At 27.3% G+C, this 23,817-nt stretch overlaps 2 protein-coding genes across 6 annotated transcripts in view; both read right to left on the bottom strand.

Moving 5' to 3' along the window:
* The window catches only part of LOC149889740 (uncharacterized), a 35,646-nt gene extending 32,290 nt beyond the window's left edge, over nt 1–3,356 (bottom strand). For both annotated transcript variants that reach the window (XM_090084088.1, XM_090084089.1), the window contains exons 1-2: nt 2,418–3,356; nt 42–88 (exon numbers count right to left, since the gene is read on the bottom strand). In XM_090084088.1, coding sequence (XP_089940214.1) covers nt 42–88; nt 2,418–2,516 — 146 coding nt within the window. In that variant the 5' untranslated portion in view covers nt 2,517–3,356. The remainder of the gene's footprint in view (nt 1–41; nt 89–2,417) is intronic.
* Nucleotides 3,357–4,030: 674 nt separating this feature from the next.
* On the bottom strand, nt 4,031–15,862 carry LOC145196617 (uncharacterized). Of its 4 annotated transcripts, XM_090084094.1 has the most exons (11): nt 14,845–15,862; nt 9,744–9,880; nt 9,341–9,460; nt 8,345–8,441; nt 8,112–8,267; nt 7,999–8,026; nt 7,755–7,922; nt 7,166–7,681; nt 5,816–6,002; nt 5,597–5,738; nt 4,031–5,182 (listed from the first exon to the last, which is right to left on the bottom strand). In XM_090084094.1, the coding sequence occupies exons 1-11, from the start codon at nt 15,100–15,102 to the stop codon at nt 4,100–4,102; spliced, it is 2,892 nt and encodes a 963-aa protein (XP_089940220.1). In that variant the 5' UTR covers nt 15,103–15,862; the 3' UTR covers nt 4,031–4,099. The 4 variants fall into 4 exon arrangements, with proteins under 4 accessions (XP_089940220.1, XP_089940221.1, XP_089940222.1 ...); XM_090084095.1 differs by lacking the exons at nt 9,341–9,460; nt 9,744–9,880; nt 14,845–15,862 and adding an exon at nt 8,569–8,737; XM_090084096.1 differs by lacking the exons at nt 4,031–5,182; nt 5,597–5,738; nt 5,816–6,002 and adding an exon at nt 6,880–7,093.
* Nucleotides 15,863–23,817: the final 7,955 nt, after the last annotated feature.

The raw sequence follows: 23,817 nt of genomic DNA, 5'->3' as shown, positions 1-23,817 counted from the left end.
AAAAACTAGAATGTTTAAAAATATTAAAAAAATAAACTTACTCATTTAATGTTGGCTTTGATGAATGATCTCCTCGTAATGCCCTCAACTAAACATACACACAAATTAGTGTTTAATACAGTATAAATCCAGTATAAATAAATTACTGGAAATAATAAAATATAATAAATTAGTATAAACAAATCTCTCAGAAAACTTTTTTTTTTTGTAATACTTTTTTTAAAAAACTTCTTGCTAAAATTGATAAAAGTTGCTACAGCTTTTCCAACTGACAAAATATTGTTAATGCAAGAATGATTTGCTGATGACATTATGTATCTGTGTACATTTGTATTTATATATAACTAAGTTTCAAGTTTATCAAAGATAGCATAAAAGTCTATTTAAAGTTAATTTATGATTTAACATATGTTACTATTGTTAAATTAAATAACATTTATAAAATTCTCATAATTTTTCCACTCATAATTTTTAAACAAAATTCCATAAACATTTAAAACTTCTCCGTTTCAGTAATTTTACTTTAGATCAATCCATTAAATTAAATCAATTTAGTATCAGTGTTGGGTTTTCCATTAATTGAATAATAATGATTAAAATGGAACCTTAAATGACTGATATGTCATTTAAAGTAAATCAAATTAAACATTAATCAAACAGAATTTTTCATACATTTAAAGAAATATATTTTTTAGTGTTACAAATTTATATTCACAATGTAAATTTTTTTATTTTTTAAAAAAAAGTTTAACAGATTTAATTGAATAGTGCAGTAGTAATATTCAATAAAATCTAGTAGTGCTGTAGCATAATATCTTGAAGGATGGAAATAAATAATCGATGGAAGATCAGGTTTCAGGAATTTTTTCCTTGAACCAGATTGATATAATAGTTTTTGCTTTATTTCTTACTATTTGTTTTTATTGGAAAAACAAAACACTGATGCCTAAAATCTATCAGAGTAAAAATGATTTATTTTTATACAATTTAGCTTGATTTATCCACATGGATTTGATTAAAAATTTTAAACAGTCTCAGAAAGAAAATAATTGTTGGGTCCCATTAAATGTTAACAGGCATTTAAAATTTACATAACCATCAATAGATGAAAATAGTTTTACTGATTTAATAAACCTTAAAAATTAAATTTTATAAAGTAAAAGACTTAAAATACTACATAAAATAAAGTAACATAAACAGCAATTTTCTAAAATTGTAGTTAGGAATAAATTTTTTTATTGATATTTTAAACTTTTTTTTTTTTTTTTTTTTTTGCATTTTTTGTCATTAGATTTTACCACAAATCAAATCAAAAATCAAAATGAAGTAAATAAAGTTAGTACTACTCTTAGTATGTTATTAAAGATAAAGTTTAACATAAACATATCTTTATTTATTTTTTACAAATTAGTTTATTAAGACAATTCCTATCTCTCAATTACCAAATCAGCAATCATTAAGTAATAATCACACATTAGTAATAATTTATATCAACCATGAACTCAAAAATCAGCAATCATTAAATAAAATTAAGTTATACTATAAGTTAACTAAGCTCCTCAAATTTAAAATTAATGTTCAAAAGTATTCATAATTCATTTTTTCTATAACATTTCACTCCTTTTAAATATAATAAATTTGACAAATTGTTTTCAGTTGTGCTTGCTTCATTCAAAAAGTTAGTGTTTGTCTAAATCAAAACATAGAATTTTTTTTTTAAACATACTAAAGTTAAGTGTTTGTGCTTTATAACTTGAATGTTTTATAATTGAAAAATTTTTTACAACCTCTAATCTTTAAGGTGTAGAGTGCAGCAGCTACAATAAACAATTTTAACAAGAACTTATACCAACATTTCCTTGTTTTTTGGATTTTTCTTTCAGTTTTAATATTAAAAAACAACCTTTTTCTGTGATGCTCCTTTGATTTGTATTCTATTACATATTAAATATAGAGTTTGTTACTTATGTTTGAATGAAAATTCATCAAAATTTAAATGTTTAAAACTGAAATCTGCAATACTGTAATTTTTAACATAATGAAGAGAAGTTTATGAGAAGAAAATAACAAAAATTTATAGCTAAACAAATTTACTGACTGAAAAAAATCTGAGCAGACCAAAGATATATTCTAGTTATTAATTTTTAAAATAGGGCAAATAAGTAATTTTTATGATGAAAAGTTTAATTAAGGTGAAGTGCTGCTGTAAAAGTTGTTCATATATAATAAAAAAGAAAGAGCATAAGAGAATTTTGTTTAAAATATGTTATTTAAACTTCTGGGTTTAGCTATGTTTGTTACTATCTTCTCAAAAATGATAAGATTATAAGTTCTTTTAAAAAAAAAACTTTTTCCTTATATGTAACTATTTTTGAGGAAATGAAATAAATGTATCTTGTAACTAAGTGAAAACTTACTCGATATAAATGCAATAAATAGTCATGTTCTTTCCACCTTTTGTCTAACAACAAACTACTTGGAGCTAAAGGTGCATACTTTGTACGCATGGAAGACATAGCAGTCAAATTTAAAATTACTTAAATTTACTTCATTTGTTAAATACAGAAACTGTTATTCTCCATGTAAATATATTTTTCAAAAGTCAAGTGCACTCTGTAAAACTATTTAACATGAATTTAACAGAGACATAAGTTGTATTGTAAATGGACAATTCCAAATGTGGATCAAATATCTACTTCCATACACTTCCTTTACAATGATAGCCATTTAAACTTTATTTACAAGTTTGCTTAGATACTGATGAAACATTTTATTAATAATAGATGTATTATGATTTTACTTTTGAATTATCAATTCAGACGCATTCATTTGAGATTCAGATAAATAATATATAACACTTTTTTCATAATATTAACTGAGGATTCTATATTTAACACATAATTTTCTTACTTCAATTTCTACAGCTTATTTATTTTGAGAATTGTCATATCAGTTTATCAATAGCATTATTTTTAAAATTTATAAGAACCTCACTTTTAATTTTTTTGATTACTTTTCATTTAAAAATCTTAACTATTCTCTTTTTCTCATTTTCTGTACAGTTTTTCTTGAAAGCTTTGAATGAACTATAGTTAACACTACTGGTTAATAGTACTGACAGCTTATTTTGCAACCATAAACACTCAAATGCTAGTTAAACATTTCCTTGATATTTTCTAGTTATAAGGAAATCCAACTTCTCTGAATACCAACAATCAGCAAAGCAGCAAATAAACTCTTTAACTCTCATTAACAGCTAATTAACTTAGAAAAAAAGCAAATCCAGGATGTTTATTTCATGTAAATGAAGAATTTGTACAACATTCATACACCAATAATTCACCAGTTCAAATAATCTATTAGATAAAAAAAAAAAAAATCATTATTCAAAAAGACTGCAGAAAAATAATTTTGCAAATGTCTAATATTATTTACTAAAAAAACCAATAACAGGTTTTGAAGTTTTAATTTAAGAGAGTTTTGCATTTTCTAAAAAATAACTTTTAGTCTTTAGTAATGGTAAGCAAGGATTACTAGAACCTGACTAGATATCGACTATCAGCTTGTTATATCAAAATAATTATTAATGAAATAAAGTGAAAGAATTTAACAAAATTTCATTAAAATTTACAGGATACTTAAGTCATCAAAAGCAATTTTACATACTTTTAACAAGAGATAGGATGATTTTAGGGGCAAGGATCCTTACACATTCACTAAGATGGAGTTATAAACTACTTACATTTATACAACTTTATTTTGATTTTTTAAATACTAACTACAACTTGAAACTATTACAGTGGTAATTATTATGAACCTACAAGCTATTTTTAAGTCTATTAAATTAGTTTTTTTAATTCTATTACAACTAGTATCTCAATGATTTTAAATCAAAATCGTAATAGATAAGCATAAAACATAAGCTAATAAATAAAACTTTAAACTGCAATAGAAAAACTGTTTGTGATAACAAAACTGACAGAATTTGCTATACCTAAATAAATGCGAAGGGAAAAAAAAAGTCAAACTATTTGAATTTAATCATTTTTTCATAAAATTCAAATTAAAAAACAATGTTTTTAAAATTTTCTTATCAAATTTATGTCTTCTTTTGACCTCTTCCTCTCTTGCGGCCTCGTTTGCCTTTGGGTTTTATACAAGATTGTATTTCAATAGCATTAATTTCACTAATTTCATTATAAAGCTCAATGTTGTTAACACATTTTGGATTATCTGAATTAATAATATCAGTGTGAGTGTTAAAAGAAACAATATTACTTTTATCAAAATTTTCAAACAAAATACTGGTTGAGACAGTGGAAGGTGAATCAAGATGTGTTTTGTTTATTGGGCTATCTTTATTAATGCATAAAAGTTTATCTTGCAAATCATCACAAGTTGACATCAGTAAATTTTTACAGCTAGCATTACTTTTACAAATATTTAATAACTCCAAGTTTGATTTTTTTGGGGGTGTTAAATTAGAATCTAGAAAACATTTGTGTTTTTTAAATTCTGAATCAATACTAGACAAATGAAGTACTTGATTGCCATCTTTATCACTAACATCTTTAAAAACACTGGTAATACTGGAAGAATTATCAATCTCGCTGAGAGATATCTCCTTTTTAGACTCACATGAGTGATACTTGTTATATTCATTTGTAGTATTCTCCTTAGAGCCTATTGAGTTCATCGGAAATTCTAGTTTTATTAAAGCATCAGAAGAACAAATATTTTCATCTGCATCAAACTTGATATCTGCAGTTACAAAATCATGTTGAATTGGATTTAAATTTTTTGTTTTCTCTGTATCAATATCCTCAATATTGCTAATCAAACAATTCACTTCAAACTCATTTAGATGACCAGATTGCCTCATATTAACTTGCTTAATAGAAGCATTATTTTCTATGACTTCATCATCACCACCCAAAAGTGGGTCATTTGTATATACTTCCTTTTCATGTGATGCTTTTTCATTAGTTGGTTCTTCTACCTTGAGTAAGATATCTGCTTCACTTTTTGTAATCTTTTCATTTGTTTCATTAGGATTACCATGAGGAGTAGAAGATGTAACTTCAGTTTTTTCACTTTTAGGATTTTCAAGAGTGCAATTAAAACTTTTTAAAGCATCATTACTAATTTCATTTGAATTATCTAAACCACCAACAAATACATCCTAAAAAAATAAGAAAATGAAAAAAAAAATTAATAAAAAAATCCAAACATAAACAATCATTTGATCATACAGGCACTTCATGTATCTACATCACATGTAAAATGATATTTTTTAGTTTGACCTTTTTGCATACAGCACATCTGAATAGACAAAAAATTTAAAATAACATTATTAATTCAAAGATGTTAAAGTTAAGAAACATTTTGCGTAATAATTTTTATCCTATAATTGAGGAACTTATATTTTTGCAACTATCCTCTAAATTGTAAAATGATAAAAATAAAACTTTATATATTATATACAACCTTGTAACTGATATCAAAAATGTCTAAAAAGTTACTTAAAATTATTGCGTTTTTCATTTAAAATTGTCTTATTGTAAATGGCATAAAATCACAGTAATTCTCAAGTTACCTGTGAAATGGGCACTTGTGAATAATATCCATAATATGGAGATGCAAATGCATAAGGATTAACTAAAGCAACTTGAGGATTATGAGGCATATAACCCATCCACTGATTAGAAATGTAATAAGGTTGTTGATAACCAGGGTAGCTAGAAAAATACAAATTTATCTTAAGAATTAAACTAAAAAAATTTTTTTTTATTTAGAAAAACAAATCTCACTCCACCTTGCATAATAAGGGTGCTGGAAATAAGATGCAGCCTGCTGCTCATACATGGTTGTTTTTTTATGAAATTGTGTATTATCTTCTTTTTGCACATTGATGAATATAGTCTCCAAACTTGCCAATGACCAATCCAAGTTGAAGCCATATGTACATTGTTTGCATTGGAATGAAGGCAAATCATAATCTCCTAAGAACAGAAAAAAAGACTAAATTTTGTTAAATATTAAAAAAATAAAAAAATATTCTTTGTTAATGTTACAATTTATAAATTATAAAAACTAATTATTGAATAAACTTTTGCTCATTAGTTAGAGTTCATTCACAATTGTTTTACTTTATCATATTCTGCAATTTAATGCAAAAAGAATTTCTTAGTTGATGAGTTTAAAAGCATGCTTTAGCAGCAACTTAAGAAGCAGCAACTAACTGCTTTACAACTTTTTATAAAAAAATAAAAAAGCTCAGCACAGCATTTATTTACAAAATGAAATATCTTGTAGAGAAACCATTGCTAATAACTTTAATAAAACTAATGATACTTTTAAGCTTAAGAAAATTAAATGGTCAATTTATTTTCTGAACTTTGACACCAATATTTAAATATAGATCTTTCAAGACTATTTATAGTCTGCAACAAGTCATACAAACAATATGAAAAGTATTCAAACTATTTTGATATCATCGAGAAACTGATTTTTCTAGGCAGGCCTAACTTTATCCATACAAATTCCACAAAATTTAAAATTAATAAAATGTACTTTTAGTAAACACCATTAGAGTAATAAAAAAATCATTAGGATAACAAAAAGGAGATTACTTTGATAAATTTGATAATTTTGAAAGAGAAAAGTGTAATTGGGTAATTCATTTTAGACTATATAAGTCATATCATTTATATTAACAGATATCTGATTATCTTTAATTTGATAATAAAATCTGAAAAATTTTTGAAAAAAATCTAATGAATAACTTTACAGCCAACTCAGTACCATAAGAGTTTTTTTGTTTACTTTTAAAGATGTCATCTACTAGATAATTTATAGTAAAGTCATTACTATAAGAGCTTTTTTGTTTTATTTTTAAAAATGCCATTTATTAGGTAATTTTATTCATCAAAGGATGGTTTTATTAGTTTGAAACACTTAAACAATTTATTGCCACTACACTGCTTTGATTTTAAAAACTGATAACAGTAACATCTGGATTCTGAAAATTTGATTTGAGATAAAACAAAGCAAGCATTTCCACCCAAATAATGATAACATGATGTTGTTGAAACTAAAAGAGAAAGAAAACCGAACATTAATTTTTTTAAACTTAAAAAAAATTAATGAACTTAGTGCTGCAAACCTCTCTTTACTTTTTTAGCATTTCCATCCCTTAGAAGCCTCATTAAAAGAGGTGGCAGTTCTTCTTCTTTTGGGTCATCATCTTGAATAATGATGTACACAACATTTGTGGCTTTGCAATATGGGCAAGCTCCATCATTTGAAACAGGAAAATCTGCAGCAGTGAAAGCAGGTCTGTTATCATTTTCTTTTTCACCATAAAGTGAAGGTAGTTTTAAAATATGAGTTGGCGTTTTAATAGAGGTCATCTTGGATTTGTTGTCACGTCTTAAAATGTCACATGCTGCTGAACCAGCATTTGTTAAACTTGAAGTAAGATTTGGCACTAATTTTGTTTCAGTATCTGCAATTGAACTTGTAGTTGTTACAATATCTTTAGAATCTTTAGATGACTCTAGCTCTATAGAGGTTTTACTTTCTTCTGTATTAGATGACTTAATCCTCATTTCCCCATATATGTAATCTGTGCGTGCCTCCTCTAAGGCTAACATAGTTCTTATAGCAGCTTCTTCTTCAACTAAAAAAATATAGTTTAGCATTAAAAAAAATTACTAGCTTAAAAATTTAAAAAGTTAATTTAACTTATTTACCAAACAACTTATCACGCTCTTCAACAAATTCATCAAGTACCACCCACATGACTTTGTTTCTATAGTAATTAATATCTACAAGCCCTTCATCATATTCTTCATCTGAATATTCTTGCTGATTTAGACAGGCCTCTTCTCCAAGAAACTCTTCATCCTCCATATAAAGTTCTAAAATGATTTATTCTCATTAAACTAAATCAAAACTGAAGAACTTTTGTAAAAAAAGAAAAGTAGCTTAAGAAACCTGATGATGAGTCACTTTTGTCTTTTTCCTAAATAAAAAAATCATCCCATAATTCTTTCTTAATGAAATTTAGAAGATATTTGGTAAAAATATAATTTCTTAGTATAAAATACCTGAAATATATCACTATCTGGCTTTTCTTTACTTTCATTATTTCTGTCAGAAAACAAGTAAATCTTTTCAAGATCAGTTTTTTCCCAATTAATATTGAATCCACTTTTTGATACATCAGAAGGACAACGCCCACTGCATAAAAAAGTGGGAGGATCCTGTAAAAAAAAATTGAAAATTGTTTCAAAAAAATTCATCAAAATTATTTTACACCATTTCAAAAACAACATTATACCTTACAATCAATTGTTCCTTTACTTGACCACAAGATAGCTTTTCCTTTTGCTAGGAGATACTGCAAAATTTCTGGCATATCTCCAGAAAGAAAGAGACTATGAAAAAGATATGAGATAATAATTTCAGTTAATTATTATGCATATTAAAATTCCTTATGTTTTATTTTTAAAATAGTACTTAAAAAAACCTCAATGCCAAAAAATAGTTAATACTCAAACTTACATGTAATAGAAAAGAATCTCTACAATTTGTCCACCTGTTTTCATTCCATAAAAAGTGAATTAATTTTCAGCACCATAGACATTTGTTTAAAAAAGTACTGATCATTTTTTTTTTTTTTTTTTTTTTTTTGCATTTTAATTTTTTAAAGTTAAAGAAGAACTAGCCTCAAAACATGAAGCATGAAACTTTATACAAATGAAAAAGATATTTTATCATGTATTCTAGCATGAGGTCTTCTTTGTTAAAAAAACAACAAAAAGAAACTGAACTGAATACCCAAAACATAACTGCTGTTTTTGCTTTTTTAGCAATGTTTACTTATATTGATAGGATTATATACTTTACAAAAAAAAAAATTATTAGAATTAATATATAAGAATAATCCTGTAAAACCAGAACATACAATGTCAGATTTTGGTTGTTGCAGAAACATTTGCAAATGGGGAATATAAAACTGTAAATATTGCAAGATTTGGTAAGTAAACCATATGAATAAGCACATAAACCATATTGCTAAAAATCATACAGTAGGCCAAAATTGGTTGGTACGTAAACTATATAACTCCTACCTAAGCTGGTGTTAGTACATAAACCTATGGTTTGAACTTGTGTTAAAAAAATAAGCTTGTTCGTTGAATTAAACTATTTGTCATGTTTGTGTTATATATAAACATTAGTCAATCATTTTCAATTTTTTTTTTTTTTTTCTAACTTTTTTTTTTATTGATAAGGAAAAGAAAAAGAAACTAAAGTTTCAATAAAAAATACTTACAAATCTAAAACTACAAAAATGTTTCTTTTGTAACAACACTTTGGACAAGAACCATCACTTGAAACTTTATACTTTTTTCCTCTCATTTCCAAACCTTTCACTCGATTAAACAATTCAATACTAGAAATATAAGTATTAGAAAAAAAAAAGAAATATAAATATTATTAAACAGCAATATATATCTAAATTTACTCCATGTTTTACTTTTTCTAACACTACACAAATTTTAAAATAAAGCATAGTAGAGAATAGTTTAAAAATATCAGTAAAGAATACATAAATTAATGATCAGTTATATAGTACAGTAAGTGTTTAGAACTTGAAATATGGTCCTATAAAAAATAAACACAAAATTTTAGAATAAAATATTATCTTAAAGATATTATTTTGTAAAGAAACTTACTCCTTTTTATATTGACTTAAGTATTCAAAATAGTTATTAGTTATAACTGAGTCTTTTTTTGATTCTGTCAATTTTGAAGCGAAGTCTTCTTCTTTTTCACTATTATCAGTATCACTGTAGTTGATATTCAAACCACTCTACAAAATAATTGTTTTGAATTTTGAAAAATATTTAAATACAAATTTCTGAATGATCTAACTCATATTTATCTAATTGTGATATAGACACTATAAAACTATAAAGGAAATTTTTCAATGGAAATTCTGAAAATTGTTGCTATTCAGATAATGGATTGATATGAAATATAGTGTTTGACTTTTTTCTAAAACCTTTGTATAATTTGCATAATTATTGCATAAGAAAAGTATTTCTAAAGAACTTTTAAAATCTAAACTAACCCCTTAGCAAACTTTATTTCAAACTCCCACTATACAAGCTCACATATAATTCATTTTTTAAGCAATTAGATGATATACAAGTATGAAAACTTTCCGGTAATATTTTTAAAGAGATGAAGAGTTTGAAATGCCAAATTAAAATCTTATAATGATTTAGCTAAGAACTATCTTATTTCTGACATTCAATTTCCCATTGAAATCTGAGTTATCTTACCTACTGACATTTCAGTTAGGACATCATAAAATTCTGCCAATAAATCATTTTTTCTTTTCCATTTGAAAAAACACTAATTGTTGCTTTGTCATTTTTTTTTAATGTCATTTGAAGTGTGTAAAAAATTTCCAAGAGTTTGAAAGATAACTCAGGTGTACCAATAACATGTAAGTTATATCCAAAAGAATTTAGAAAAAATTTGCTGCTCTACATTTCTCTCAGAAGACCTGAAGTAAGTTGTTCCTTGCAAATTCAACAGCTTGACTTTTACAGGAGAAGTAATAAATTTCTTTTCCTAGTTAAAACAAGTTACAAAAGATTTTGTGTACATTTTCTTGTAATCTATTTTATTTAGTAAGATCTATCTAGCTGTAGTTTTAAAGGCCCTGACCATATGACAGCTATACTCTATCTTCACCAGTATTAGAAGTACTTTAAAAAACTCAAAGCACTTTTCTGATTCATCAATAGTCAATTATATATAAACTTTCATATTGGTAATGCAGTCACAAACTTTCAATCACAGTGGATAACTAGCATGGAAACTTTCTTTTTAGACCAGCAGTAACCTCAGCATAATGTTGCATTCTGGGTCAACAAACAGAGCAATGCAACAGTAACTTTTGAATATTATGCCAGAGAGAATAGGCAGTACTAATCAAAAGGTATGGAATTTCTATTAGTTATTTTAGTTGATCCAAAACAGCAACCAGTTGTTTTGAAAAATGTCTTTTGTTAGGTGTAATGTAACAGAGGATTTTAACAAATTGCTTATCTTCTTAAAAACAACTAGACTTTTATCTAGAGTTTCCTCATTTAATGTATCACTTTCATCAAAGTTCACCATTAATGCTAACTTAGTAGTGAGCACTGGTTAAATCTTCAGTTACATTACACAAGTTTGTACAATTTTCTTTGTTTTGTTTTATTATTATTTTTTCTTTCCATTCTCATTTTTTGTTACAATGGTCTTGAATATCAATCTCATCAACACTATAAATGTAACCTTTATTTCCTTTTCTTTGAGAAACTAGAAACTCCCAATCCAGAAAAATCATGATTAGAACTTGCACATTCAGATAAATAACAGCATAAAATTGATCCAAGTCTCTTGAAAATGAATCTTTTATTTTTGTTTTTTAATTATTAGTTAGACTTTTTATTGCCTACTTTAGGCTGTAAAAGGATTATTAACTAATTTAACAACTTCTTTTATAACTTAAAACATTCTACATATTAAATATTAGTAGAAAATCAAATCATCACTATAAAACAAAAATTATTTTATTAATACATGAATATAATAACATCACCTCTTTACCACCACTAAATACTCTCCAAATTCATGATAATCAATGAAATACATACATACATACATACATACATACATACATACATACATACATACATACATACATACATACATACATACATACATACATACATACATACATACATACATACATACATACATACATACATACATACATACATATATACATAGTTAAAGCTTAATGGCTCACTAACAGACAGAGATAGAAATTCTAGAAATTCTAATGCTGTTTTAGTAAATAATTATATTGTTAAAATCACATTCTGTTTCTGTAGGTTTTTTGTACTGTTAGGGGTAAAAATTTAGAATAAAAAAGATGTTTACAAACAATATGGAAGTGAATTACAAATACTTCAAAAACTGTAGGTGAACGCTGTATATACAGTGTGTGGCATTTTTCTTATGTTTTTGACCATATGATACTGATAACCATTCCTCTTCATTTCAACATTAAATGTTTAGTCAGGTAATTTTGACTTTTAATTTTATCTAAAATAAATCATTTTACATATTTGAAAACTTTAACAATGTGATCATCTCTAAATAACCATAACTTGAACCATGACACATCAAAATTGGACAATAAATGACCATGTCATAAACAATAATAAGTTGAATTCTGAGTTATTAATATAGGACATATTATTCCATAATTTTTCGTTTATGTTCATCAAAATAAGTGACTATTTTATTAAGGGCTTATTTTGGTATTATTGCTATAAATAATAGTGCTTGCGCACATTTTATAGAAGCAAGTATACAATTATAAAACATGGCTAAGAAAACTTATGATAAAGTTAGCTGTAAATTAATGAAACTAATTGGTGCATCAAGCAAGTTCTTAGAGTCAGAACTGCCAACTTTAAGATATGTTTTAAAACATAGTCTCTATCTTAGAAAAATTGAAGAAAATGATTATAATTTGAGGCAAACTTCTGAGAAATATAGGCCTCAGTGAAAGATTTAAGGCAGAAAGCTAATCCACTCATTAGAATTATCTCTGATAAAGGAGGAAGTGACAGAATTGTAAATGAAGAAAGCATATAAACTGTCATAAAGTGGGGAAGTTTTAAACAAGTTTCTGACTTTAACATGACTTTAGATAAATTTTTTGACATACAAAGGTGTAAATATTTAATCATATACTGTGAAAAATGAAATTGCGATAACCAAAATCTTCATATTTCTTGCACATGGTGAAAGGAAAATAATATTCCTGTTATTGAACTTCAATTAATGAATTATCAGTGACAAAATTTGTTGTAAAAATGAAATGCAAATTGGATCAGTCGATAATTTGGTATTTCATGGCTGGTGACATTGTGGTATTTCATGGCTGATGATTGCCATTAGGCATGAAACTTTAAGTAACATACATAGCTATTGTTTCTTCATTATTTATATATATATATATATATATATATATATATATATATATATATATATATATATATATATATATATATATATATATATATATATACAGTACTGTGAATAAGTTTTAGCCCACTTATTAAAACTCATGCTTTTTTAACAGATTTTGAATAATAGCTTACGATTATTTTTTTACATAAAATAATGTCTAACTTCAAACAATACTAAACACATCAAAATTTTACATAGAGTTTTGTATTTAGATATCAAACATGTTTATTTTTATTGTATGCTGTCTGAACCCAATCCGTATCAGCTCGTTTGTTTTTAGTTTGCTCTTGCATTTTTGTTTATTTATTGCTGTGAAGGCTTCATATTAGATGATAGTACAGTTTAAAAAGATATTTCATAGATACTGTGTGTTTAATATTATTTTTTGTTTATCTAAGAGCGAAACTTCTAATTTACGTTGTTTGTTTTTTGTTTTTTTTCTTTTGTATTATTATTTTTATTGTTATTTAAATAATAAAATGGGCAAAATTCCACTACTGGAACGTAAAAAAATTTTTGTGCTTCATGAAGAAGGTTATTCTTAACGACAAATTGTCCAAAAAACAAGATATTCAAGGACAGCCATTAGAGAAATTGTAAAAAAATTTAAAAACACGGGATCTCTTGAGGATAAAAATCGAATTGGAAGAACTCCAAAGCTTACAAAACATGACATAAAGTATTTTAAAAATGTGTCTCTGCAAAATTGGAAAAAAAAACCTCCAGTGAACTAGCCCAAGACTTTCAGGCTGTGACTGGGACAAATATTTCCTCATCTTGCATTCGACAAGATTTGCTAAAAGCTGGGTTAAGAGGGTGTATTGCAGTTTGAAAGCCTTTACTACATCGTGGCAATAAAGAAAAATGACTTAAATATGCAAAACAGCATAATAATTGGACACAAGGAATATTAAACCATGTACTTTACACAGATGAATCAAAATATGAATTGTTCGGTAGCAGAAGACAACAGTATATAAGACGACAGTATGTTTGGGGTTGTATTTCATCATCTGGAGTAGGTGATTTAATTAGAATTGATGGCAAACTGACAGGAGAACAGTATAAAGAAATTTTAAGATATCATGCAATACCATCTGGAATGAGACTAATTGGTAATAATTTCATTCTACAACAAGAAAATGATCCCAAACATTGTTCCCGAGTGGCCAAAAAATATTTACAGGAGATGTGTGAGGAGGGAGTTCTCGAAGTAATGAACTGGCCTCCTCAAAGTCCAGATTTGAATATTATTGAACATGTTTGGGATTATTTGGATAAAAAAAAGGCTGAATATAACCCCAAAAATGTTGAAGAATGTTTTCGAATATTAAAAAGAGAGTGGGACAATATTCCACAAAATTTCATTACAATTTTATATGAATCAATTCCCAGGAGATTTGCTTCTGTGATCAACGCAAAAGGTGGACATACGAAGTATTAATTGTTCTTTCTTTTTGTATTATATTTTATCAAATTATTTCTAGATATTTTTGTTTATAATATATGTGTCTATAAACCTGATTTTTTTTTACTTCATAAGTCCTTTATATTTTTACGATAAAATCAAAAATAATTATAAACTTATGGTGGGCTAAAACTTGTTCACAGTACTGTATATATATATATATATATATATATATATATATATATATATATATATATATATATATATATATATATATATATATATATATATATATTCATTTAAACTTGCATAAGAATACTTACATTTAAAGTTTTTTGAGATTGCTCTGCCAAGAGAATTTCACTATGGAGTATTGCTTGAACTTTCTGTTTTTGTGTTAAAATTACGTCAGCACAATACTGTTTTTTTTTAAGCAACTTCACTGCATCTTCAAATATTCTTGCTTTTACTCTCTTGTAAATGTACTTAGAACATTTGTTTACTTTCATAAACGATGGTGGAACAACAGCATTAACAATATTTTGAGCAACTTCATTAAGACCTACTGATTTGTTATCCATTGTACAGTAACTACCATTTATCTTAAAGAAAGCTAAAAATTGTTAAAGATTTATCTTGAATAAAATATTTGCTGTACTAAATGAAAGTTTTGTGCTTATAGACAAAAGTGCAGCTTTTGTGTTGAAAGAAAAAGTAACTCTACCATTCTACCTTACATTTACAGTTGGCTATATGACTAATACAATATCTTTGAGCACTTTTTTACTTTTTCCAAATCCCTCCTTTCTCTACTTTATATAGTTTTTTATAAAACATAGGCAATCCTTTCACCTTCATTTTCTACCTTTGCATATTTTCTTAAAATATAATCTTAATAACCAAAATAATTATAAGATAATAAGCATGAGAAAAACATAACTTTGATCCTAATACGACTTTCAAAATATTTAAAATTTCTTAGTATTTTATTGCAATGTTAAAATTAGAGTTCTTTGTGTTTATCAAAACTAAATGTAGTTATATTTCTTTATTTTAGACAACAATCTTTTTATATCTGCGATAAATTAGGGTGCTACAAATAGCGCTCCTTTTAATAATATAGTTAAAACTAGTGAGTTTGCAAAATCTACCTACTTTAATTAACTCATATATAGTCGTTAAATTGAGAAAGCTGCCTATGGCTATAAAAATACTATTATGTATGTAACTTATGATTAAAGTAAGAAGCACTAGGACATGGCATTGTATTTACTACTTCGCTCAGACATACTACCGCTCAAATGTTGACATCACTGATCTCAAAATATAACTGGATAGCGTTTACAGAAAATTTTTTGAAGCCAATTTTGGCCTCTAAAGATGGCGGCGGATTTAACGAATGGTGATATGAAAATTAAGAAATTGATGATAATCAAGTTTTATTTCTTAAGCTCAAATATTGATAAATATATAAGTTTCTAATAAAAATCTAGTTTTTTTGTTTAACATAAGATTTTTTTCATAAAAATAACGGAATATTACATATTTACATAAGTTTCAAATATAAATACTTTTTTATTTAACAAAACATATTCTTACAATAAGTTGTTCTATATTAAATTTCTGTTTTTCGTTTTTTAGAATAAAAATAATAAAATAAAAATTCTCATTAAAACTAAGTACAAGTTTTAATTTTATTTGCTAAAATTTAGTTTGTTTAATGATAGTGAAGAAAAAGTATTTGTTTGGTTGTGCAGAAATCTCAAATTTCAAATACAGTGGTGTGACCTAACAAAGTCCTATGTTTTAAGAAAGTCCTAATTTAAGAAATGACAAATTTCTTATATGTAAAATAAACATTTTGAAAAAAAAATTAAGTTTTTTTAACTAACTAGATATCTAGTTAAAATAGCTAAGTTATTTTCCCCAATTTTTTAGGTCACACCATGGTAGTTAGCATTTGTTATATAATTTATGTACCTTTTAGTTCTTAACTACCCAATGCTGTGTGCTAGATGGTTAATAATACAACACCATGGTAGGCAGCTGGTTTTTTTTTTTTTTTAAGATAAAATATTTTTTAGGCATTAGTTTATCAGATAGGCACTACAAAATTATAAATGCTGCATGAACTATTACCTGAGCGCTGTGATTACACACAACTCAGAGGTTCCTTCTAGAGTTATATATATATAATTATATCATATCATATATTATAAAAATATTTTTGATTGGTTTAATGAAACCTCCTCTGTCTTTGAATTTTAAAAAACTGGTTTGTTCGAAATGATAAGAAAGTACTAATGCATTCCAACATTTAATGCAGATGGATTATTGTAAATTTAGGTATCATACATTTCTTGATAACATACATAATGTTAATAATGTTTGATAACATACAAAATATATATTATCAAAAAATTCCTTTGATAAGTCGTTTTGAATAACAAGTCAAAAACAATCAACTCAATCGTTTAGAGCTGGAATATTACAAAGAATAATATAAAAGTAAAATAACATATATTAAAAAAGAATATTTTGTATTTAATATTCTTATTAAATACTTTATCCATTAATTACATATATGTATTAAATAATCCTAGAAGGAACTCCTGAGTTGTGTGAACTCACAGCACTCAGCTAATAGTTCATGCAGCATGTACATATCTGGTATCTTGCTACAAAAATTGAAAATATAAAATTTGTCAAAATTGTAAGTAGACACCACTGCCGCTTACCATACAGTCATGTTATCAACCTTCTAGCACACTGCATTGGGTAACTAAGAACTAAAAGGTACATAGATTATGCATAAATATTATTTAATTGTAAATTTCAATTAGCTGTAATAGTATAACTGGAATTAATTAACTAATAGTAATTAATAGTTCTTCTCGTTTAGATGAAAAAGTTATCATGGGATAGTGTAGTGAATATTGGAGTATCTAGAGTTAGGAAATGGTTAGCCAGTGTTTGAATGCGTTTTAAAAAATGTTGAAGATAAAGTTGGTATGTCTTTGTCTGTGAATCCGAGGATCGCGAGTTACGGATTAAAAAACTTCCAAATGCAAACTTTTTGTTTACAGATTATAAGCGAATTTGTGCTCAGCACTAGCCTAAAGATGCAGAATTAAATAAAGTCTTTAAAGGTATACCAGTGTCTTGTATTCCAATAGTGTCTAGAAAACGAGATGTCACTGGGTTAATGTGCTATGAAAGAATAGTTTACCTGATGAGTTCGAAAAATTCAAAAAAATCGATGATATTCAATTTAATTCATTTGTAAAAAATTTGAAGTCAATGATAAATAACTGTGAAGAAAAATTTTATTTTGTTGAAAAAGAAAAAAATATATCTTTAATATCATATGAGCATGGTGGACCAGTACCTAAGTTTTCAATATATATAACTTTAGAAGATTCTGGAGATATTTATTTTCTTTTTTAAACAAAGGAAATAATATTCTCAACTGGAGAATGCTGTCAGTTATGCTATTAATAATAAAACAGATTCTAAGCGAGCAAGTTATTTTAGTAACCAAAACCAATTAAACAACAAAATTATGGATTAGTTCTCAAAGTTTTTTGTGATGAAACAGTTGTAGCATTATGTGTAAAAATTCCTAAAGCTAAAGATACTGCACTTTTTATTGAAACAGTTGTCAAGTGATGGCTTATTGTCAACAGTAAAGGTATTAGATTAAATGATATTCGAAGAAAGGGTATTACTTCAGTCAATGGCAAATAGATTTCTTAGAGAACTATATTTCTTATTGCAAAAAACTTCTAAAAGATTAGCAAGCTGTGCCAAGTATTTTTTGAATTGCGGTGTATCTTATGTATTGCTAGGACATATGCAATCAGATGCACTAGAAAAACAGTTTAGGAAGTATCAGCAAGAGTCAGGTGGCACATCTGATAACTGTGCAAAATGTTATTCAAAAATTTAGAATTGACAAAACTGGAAAGTTGCTAGACAAGCAAGCAGGTTTTACAATATTTCCTCCTGCTCACCACCACTGTGATAACTGTGAACTTGATGTGGTGTTTGATATGTCAATATGTGAAAATTGTGAGGTTCAGTTGCCAATTGAATGCAAACAAGGGTGTAATATTAAGACGACTACATTCTATATACGTTATGTATTTCATCCTCTCGTTCATTCGCTTTTACAATTTAAATATAATTTCTTAATTAATTGTGCACAATGAATTATGCACAATGAGCCATATATAGTCATTGAACTACATATTCATTGTGTACAATGAGTTACACAATGACGCAACTACAAAGGGCTTTTATGTATTGCAGGTTTTATTGCTTACAAACTTCCAGAATTACATTCAATTTTAGAAGAAACAGACACCTTTGATATGTTTCAAAAATATGGAACTTTGATAGTTCTTTAAACAGGGGAAGACTAAGAGAACCTTCTGACAATTTAGTCTACATTGTTATTTATTGTTTTTTTATATTTGAAGTGACACTTGTGAATAAAGTTTCACCATTGCTGTGCAAGAGAGGATTAATTGACATTTTTATTAACTGCAATAGTAAAATTCAATTGCTTGTTCGAAGTGTTAAAAAAGTTTGCTGCATTTTGGCAAACATTTTTTAAAACAATTATTGTAAAAAACACTCTGAAGATTTTGGGAAGGAATGTTTAATAAAACAAGCAAAACTTTCAACTTCAAAATAAAATACTTTGAATTAAAAAAGTCAAAATAATTTTAATAAAATAAAGTTAACATATTTGTTTGTTTTCATCAAAAAAATTATTATTTGTATCATTTGTATTATTTGTAAGTGTTAAATAGCTAAAATAAACATATAGTTTATGAAAATGAGATTTAGTCATTTTTAGCTAAACTCTTTAAATTTTTATTGTAATTAACTTATTTATAAACGTAAAAAAAATTCCCACAACATTTTCTTCCGAAATTTAATGAAAATTTTTTTTTGTCCTTCTAAAGCTCTTTATTTGATTCTGAAGCTTGTTTACAAAAAGCAAGGATAATAAATGATTTTAATCGTAAAAAAAGTCGGCCTTCGCAAATTTTACGGAAAAAGAGCTCAGCTGTACCAATGATATATCAAGGACATATTAATAGATGGACGTTCAACGCATTGTTTCATAAAAAAGATACGCGTGTTACGCTTTGTTTAGATAACAAAAGCGAAACAATAGGTGATAATTGCGAAACCGGGGAGTATTTTTATTTTTTTCGACGTCGGAAAAAAATGGTCTCGACTATCCAATAAAAATATTTTTAAAAGTATTTTACTGAGCATCGATACATAAAATGAGTATGACAGAAAACTTTGCTATTAATCAAGATTATTCTTTTTTGCTTGAAAATATTGATAACCAAATTGAATTAGTTGTGGATGATTTTATTGAGATAGATCTTGAAGAGTTGGCGGAATTGTTATCAGAGGATTTTGAATTGGAGCTCATACCACCAGCAATTCCTACAGAGAAGCTGATTGCAGAAGAAACCAAAATGCTGAAAAAAACAGAAAAACGCTTAATAACTAAATTTACCTGTCTGAAATGTTACAATAAATATCTTAGAGAATCGAATTTTAAAAAGCATGAAAAGAAATGTTACATTGCCACTAAAGGTGTGCTTATATTCACATGTTGTGGAGCTTAACGCCTAAACGGGTGCTAATTTATATTTGCAAATACTCCCAGATTATGAAAATATTGTAATAACTCTTAATTTTGATTTTAGAAATTATTCAAAACTGTAAATTGCTGTAATGTACTATTAAACTTCCATATAGAAGAATGCAAGTTGTCTTTATTACATTTTTTACATATACTGGTGTAAGAAAATGTACACAGTTAAAAAATGGCTAATTAAAGGTAATAGATGATGACATTTCTCTTTAACCTGGGTTCCATTACAGCCAAGTTAGTATGGTAGATGGTGCTAAAATCACAACAGACTTCTAAACATATTAATGAACAACCTTTGTGTCTAATAACTTTAAAGTTTTCAACTGTATTACCTTCTCTCGTTTCAATTATTCCAACATCCTCATTTGATGTGCTTCGGAAATTTTTAAAATCAGAAAATTTATTTTTGATTAGAAAAAAAGATAGTGGAAGTCAATATTACATTTACAGATGTTTATGCATGAAATGTTGGAGAATATAATATTAGCAGATTGAAGATTTAGTTGATCTGGAAGAGATTTGTTAATGTTAATGGATAATGGCACTTCACGATTTAAAACAATTAGTCTCCACATGCCATTTGATTGGCGATAACTATTGATTTTAACTATTACAAAATAATTTTTCTTATTTTCATTGTAACAGTCAAAACCATGTTTTGATGCAAATGCTTTTAAATGTTGATGAATACTTATCGCATGTACTTTTTTATTTCTTCCAACTCTTGTGAGTGTGTTACATACATAACAGGTTTTTGTGTGTTCAGAAAAAGTGAAGAATTTATCATTCCTCTCAACTTCAAAGCCTTTTTTTGATTTTAAATCTAACCTGTATAAAACCATATAACATGATTTGCATAAATATTCAGGATGAACTTTTTGATAGTCTGAGGTTGTATCCAGCTTGTAAAAGCTAAGAATTGCTTGTTTATAGATAACAACAGGTTTTATTTGATAGTGACTATCCTGCTTTATTATGCAGCCACACTTTCTACGTAAATGTTTTTAATATTCCTCATGAAGACTCATTATTTATCCTGTAATGAGATAATAAATATGAATATAAAATTACTTCTTTTGATATAATATTTAGAAAAGGTAAAAAATAAGGCTATGCATCACTTGTAGAAGGCTCAAGAATATGCAACTAAAAGTATGGTCTTATCATTTTTATTATTTCTGTTGTTACTATTAGTAACAACAGTAATAATTAAAAAAATAAGATCATTATAACTTAAAGTAGCTCTACATGACAGTTTAAAAATGCTTAAACAAAAATGCTCATTAAAAATACATACTTTATATATCTTTCCAACTCCTGAAACGAATAGTATTTTATGAACTTTAAGATGCTTTTAGTTATAATACCTTTAGACAAAATGCAGTTTAGGTATCGAAAGTAAGAAATTTTTTAACTAGGTCGTTCACGAAAAAAAAAATCACAAATTCAAGAGAAAAAAAAAAGCGAGGCAAAAAAGTTCGACATTTCCGACAAAAATAAGAAATAGTCTCTGATTTGAACCTTAAAGTGGGAAGCATAATCTGAGAGTGGGGTGAAAAGAGCATTAAAAATATCTCTTTCGACCTTTAAACTATATCATAGCAGGTTCAATTTAATAAGGAAAATTTGTTTCACTTTACTCTATCCATTCTAGTAAACCAAACATAGCCTTTTTGCAAAAGCCTAGTTTTAGACGTCAAAGTTTAAACACAGCTAAATTTTTATTAAGCAAAGTTCATTGCTCAAATCAACCTTTTTCAGATTTGTGAACTATTCTTGATTAATTTTTTTGTCTTTTATAACCATAAGCTTCAGTAAATGCATAATTATAATGGGTTTACTGAGGGAGGTTTTTCGACGGAAATTTGAAGGGTAGAAGTCGGAGTATCTGTATCATGAATTTAGAAAATTGACGGTAACACGCATAGTTTTTGGATAATTGGCGGCACCTTTGATCTATAACAATGCGTTGAACGTCCATCTATTAATACGTCCTTGGATATATTAAGAATAACTAGATGTCTAACTGCCGTAAATCGGTATAAGAAAAAGTGAAGCAAAAATCGGCCATTATGGGGGGGCAAAATCTTTACGCTATTTATCAAAACAAAACAAATACGAAGCTTTTGATTTGTTAAATTTGCCCCCCATAATGGCCGATTTTTGCTTCAAAAAATACGCGGAAGTTAGACATCTAGTTATTTTTAATATATCATTGAGCTGTACAACGTCAAAACACAGTATCTGTATTTTTCATAATTGGATATGAAAATGATTTTGTAAAGTACGTTGGGCCGCCAACTTAACTTTATACTTATCACTTGAAACTTCATACTATGAAGCTTCGAGCAAGATAGCAGGTATGGTTGATCCAATTTATTAATAACTATCGCAAAGAGTACTGGAGGCGTCTTCATACGTAAGGCTCGGAACTTAGCAAATTCCCTATCCAAACAAGAGGAATTATAGGGATTGTTGGAAAAAAAGGTCCAAAAGTATCAACGAAAATCCTAGAAAGGTTGGGTGAAGTGAAGGCTAAATCGCTTGCTGATCCAAGCCTTAAAAATTTGCATGACATTTGCAAAAAGTATGGAAGATGTCTCCAAGTTATTTAAGGAAGATGGAACTAAGTCAATCCTATTCGATAGAATCTCAAACAAGCTGAGGAGCGTGGAAAAGTGCTTGAATGAAAAGATAAAAGAGAAAAATTTAGCTTCGGAAAGAACAATTAGGATTAAGAGTAAGATGACTGAGATCGATATGGAAGAGATTGGAGATAGGCACAAATTGCTTGAAGAGCAAAGGAGTAACCTTGAAGATGCTGAAAGAGTACATTAAAAAGCGGAAGCTGGTTTAAGAGGAGCAGAGTTAGGTCTTAGAAGCCAGTTTCAACAGATACGTGAGTTAGCAAACTGTCACTTCTTCAAGGAGTGACCTAACGTTGGGTGAAAGGATCCGCCTAATATTCAGAGAGCAGAGGATCGCAATGGGTGCGGTGCTGCCTGCTTTGGATTGGCTGTTTAGTTACTAGTCTAGCTAGAGTACCAACCACTCCAGCTGTAGCACTAGCCGGACCTGGTCCTTAACATTCAGGGCCTAAATCGAAAGAAAAAGGAGTCACGATATCGAGGAAATGATAGTCAATAAGGGAACAATCTAACATTGACCCTGGAAAACTTCAAGATTTCATCCCAGCAAGCACACAACGTTGAAACAACGTTAAAATAACGTTGATCAACGTTATTTCAACGTTGTTTCAACGTTGTGTGCTTGCTGGGATAGTTTGCTTTTATAACCAGCTAGACAATTATTAAAATCGTGCTTTGTATTGTATGTGAATGATGGAAAGACAAATTTTTTACACTGCAATAAATTATTTCTGATATTTTTAACTATGTAAATAATATCAGAAAATAAGTATATTTTATTGTTCGGACTATCAGGATGATGAATAAACAAATTTGATTGATTACCAAATTTGGAATGAAGCAGACTAAATCCACTTATATTCACTCGATGATTGTCAGTAACAATCCCTTAAATTTTAAAACCAGATAGAGAAAGAGAACTAATAAATCTGATATTTGATCCGAAAGCCATTTACCACTTA

The sequence above is a fragment of the Hydra viridissima genome, unplaced genomic scaffold (genome assembly GCF_058129835.1).
Source record: "Hydra viridissima isolate aposymbiotic clone 2 unplaced genomic scaffold, HvirCarnegie_v1 scaffold_4, whole genome shotgun sequence".
NCBI classification, from domain to species: domain Eukaryota; kingdom Metazoa; phylum Cnidaria; class Hydrozoa; order Anthoathecata; family Hydridae; genus Hydra; species Hydra viridissima.
Note: the sequence above shows the minus strand (reverse complement) of the source record. Positions and strands in the feature narration are given on the sequence as shown.

Coding starts and splice junctions, on each gene's coding strand:
- LOC145196617 (XM_090084094.1), bottom strand. CDS start 15,102: ATGGATAACAAATCAGTAGGTCTTAATGAAGTTGCTCAAAATATTGTT. Junction 7,682..7,754: donor AGAGCGTGATAAGTTGTTTG/GTAAATAAGTTA, acceptor ATATTTTTTTAG/TTGAAGAAGAAGCTGCTATA. Junction 5,183..5,596: donor CACAAGTGCCCATTTCACAG/GTAACTTGAGAA, acceptor TTATTTTTTTAG/GATGTATTTGTTGGTGGTTT.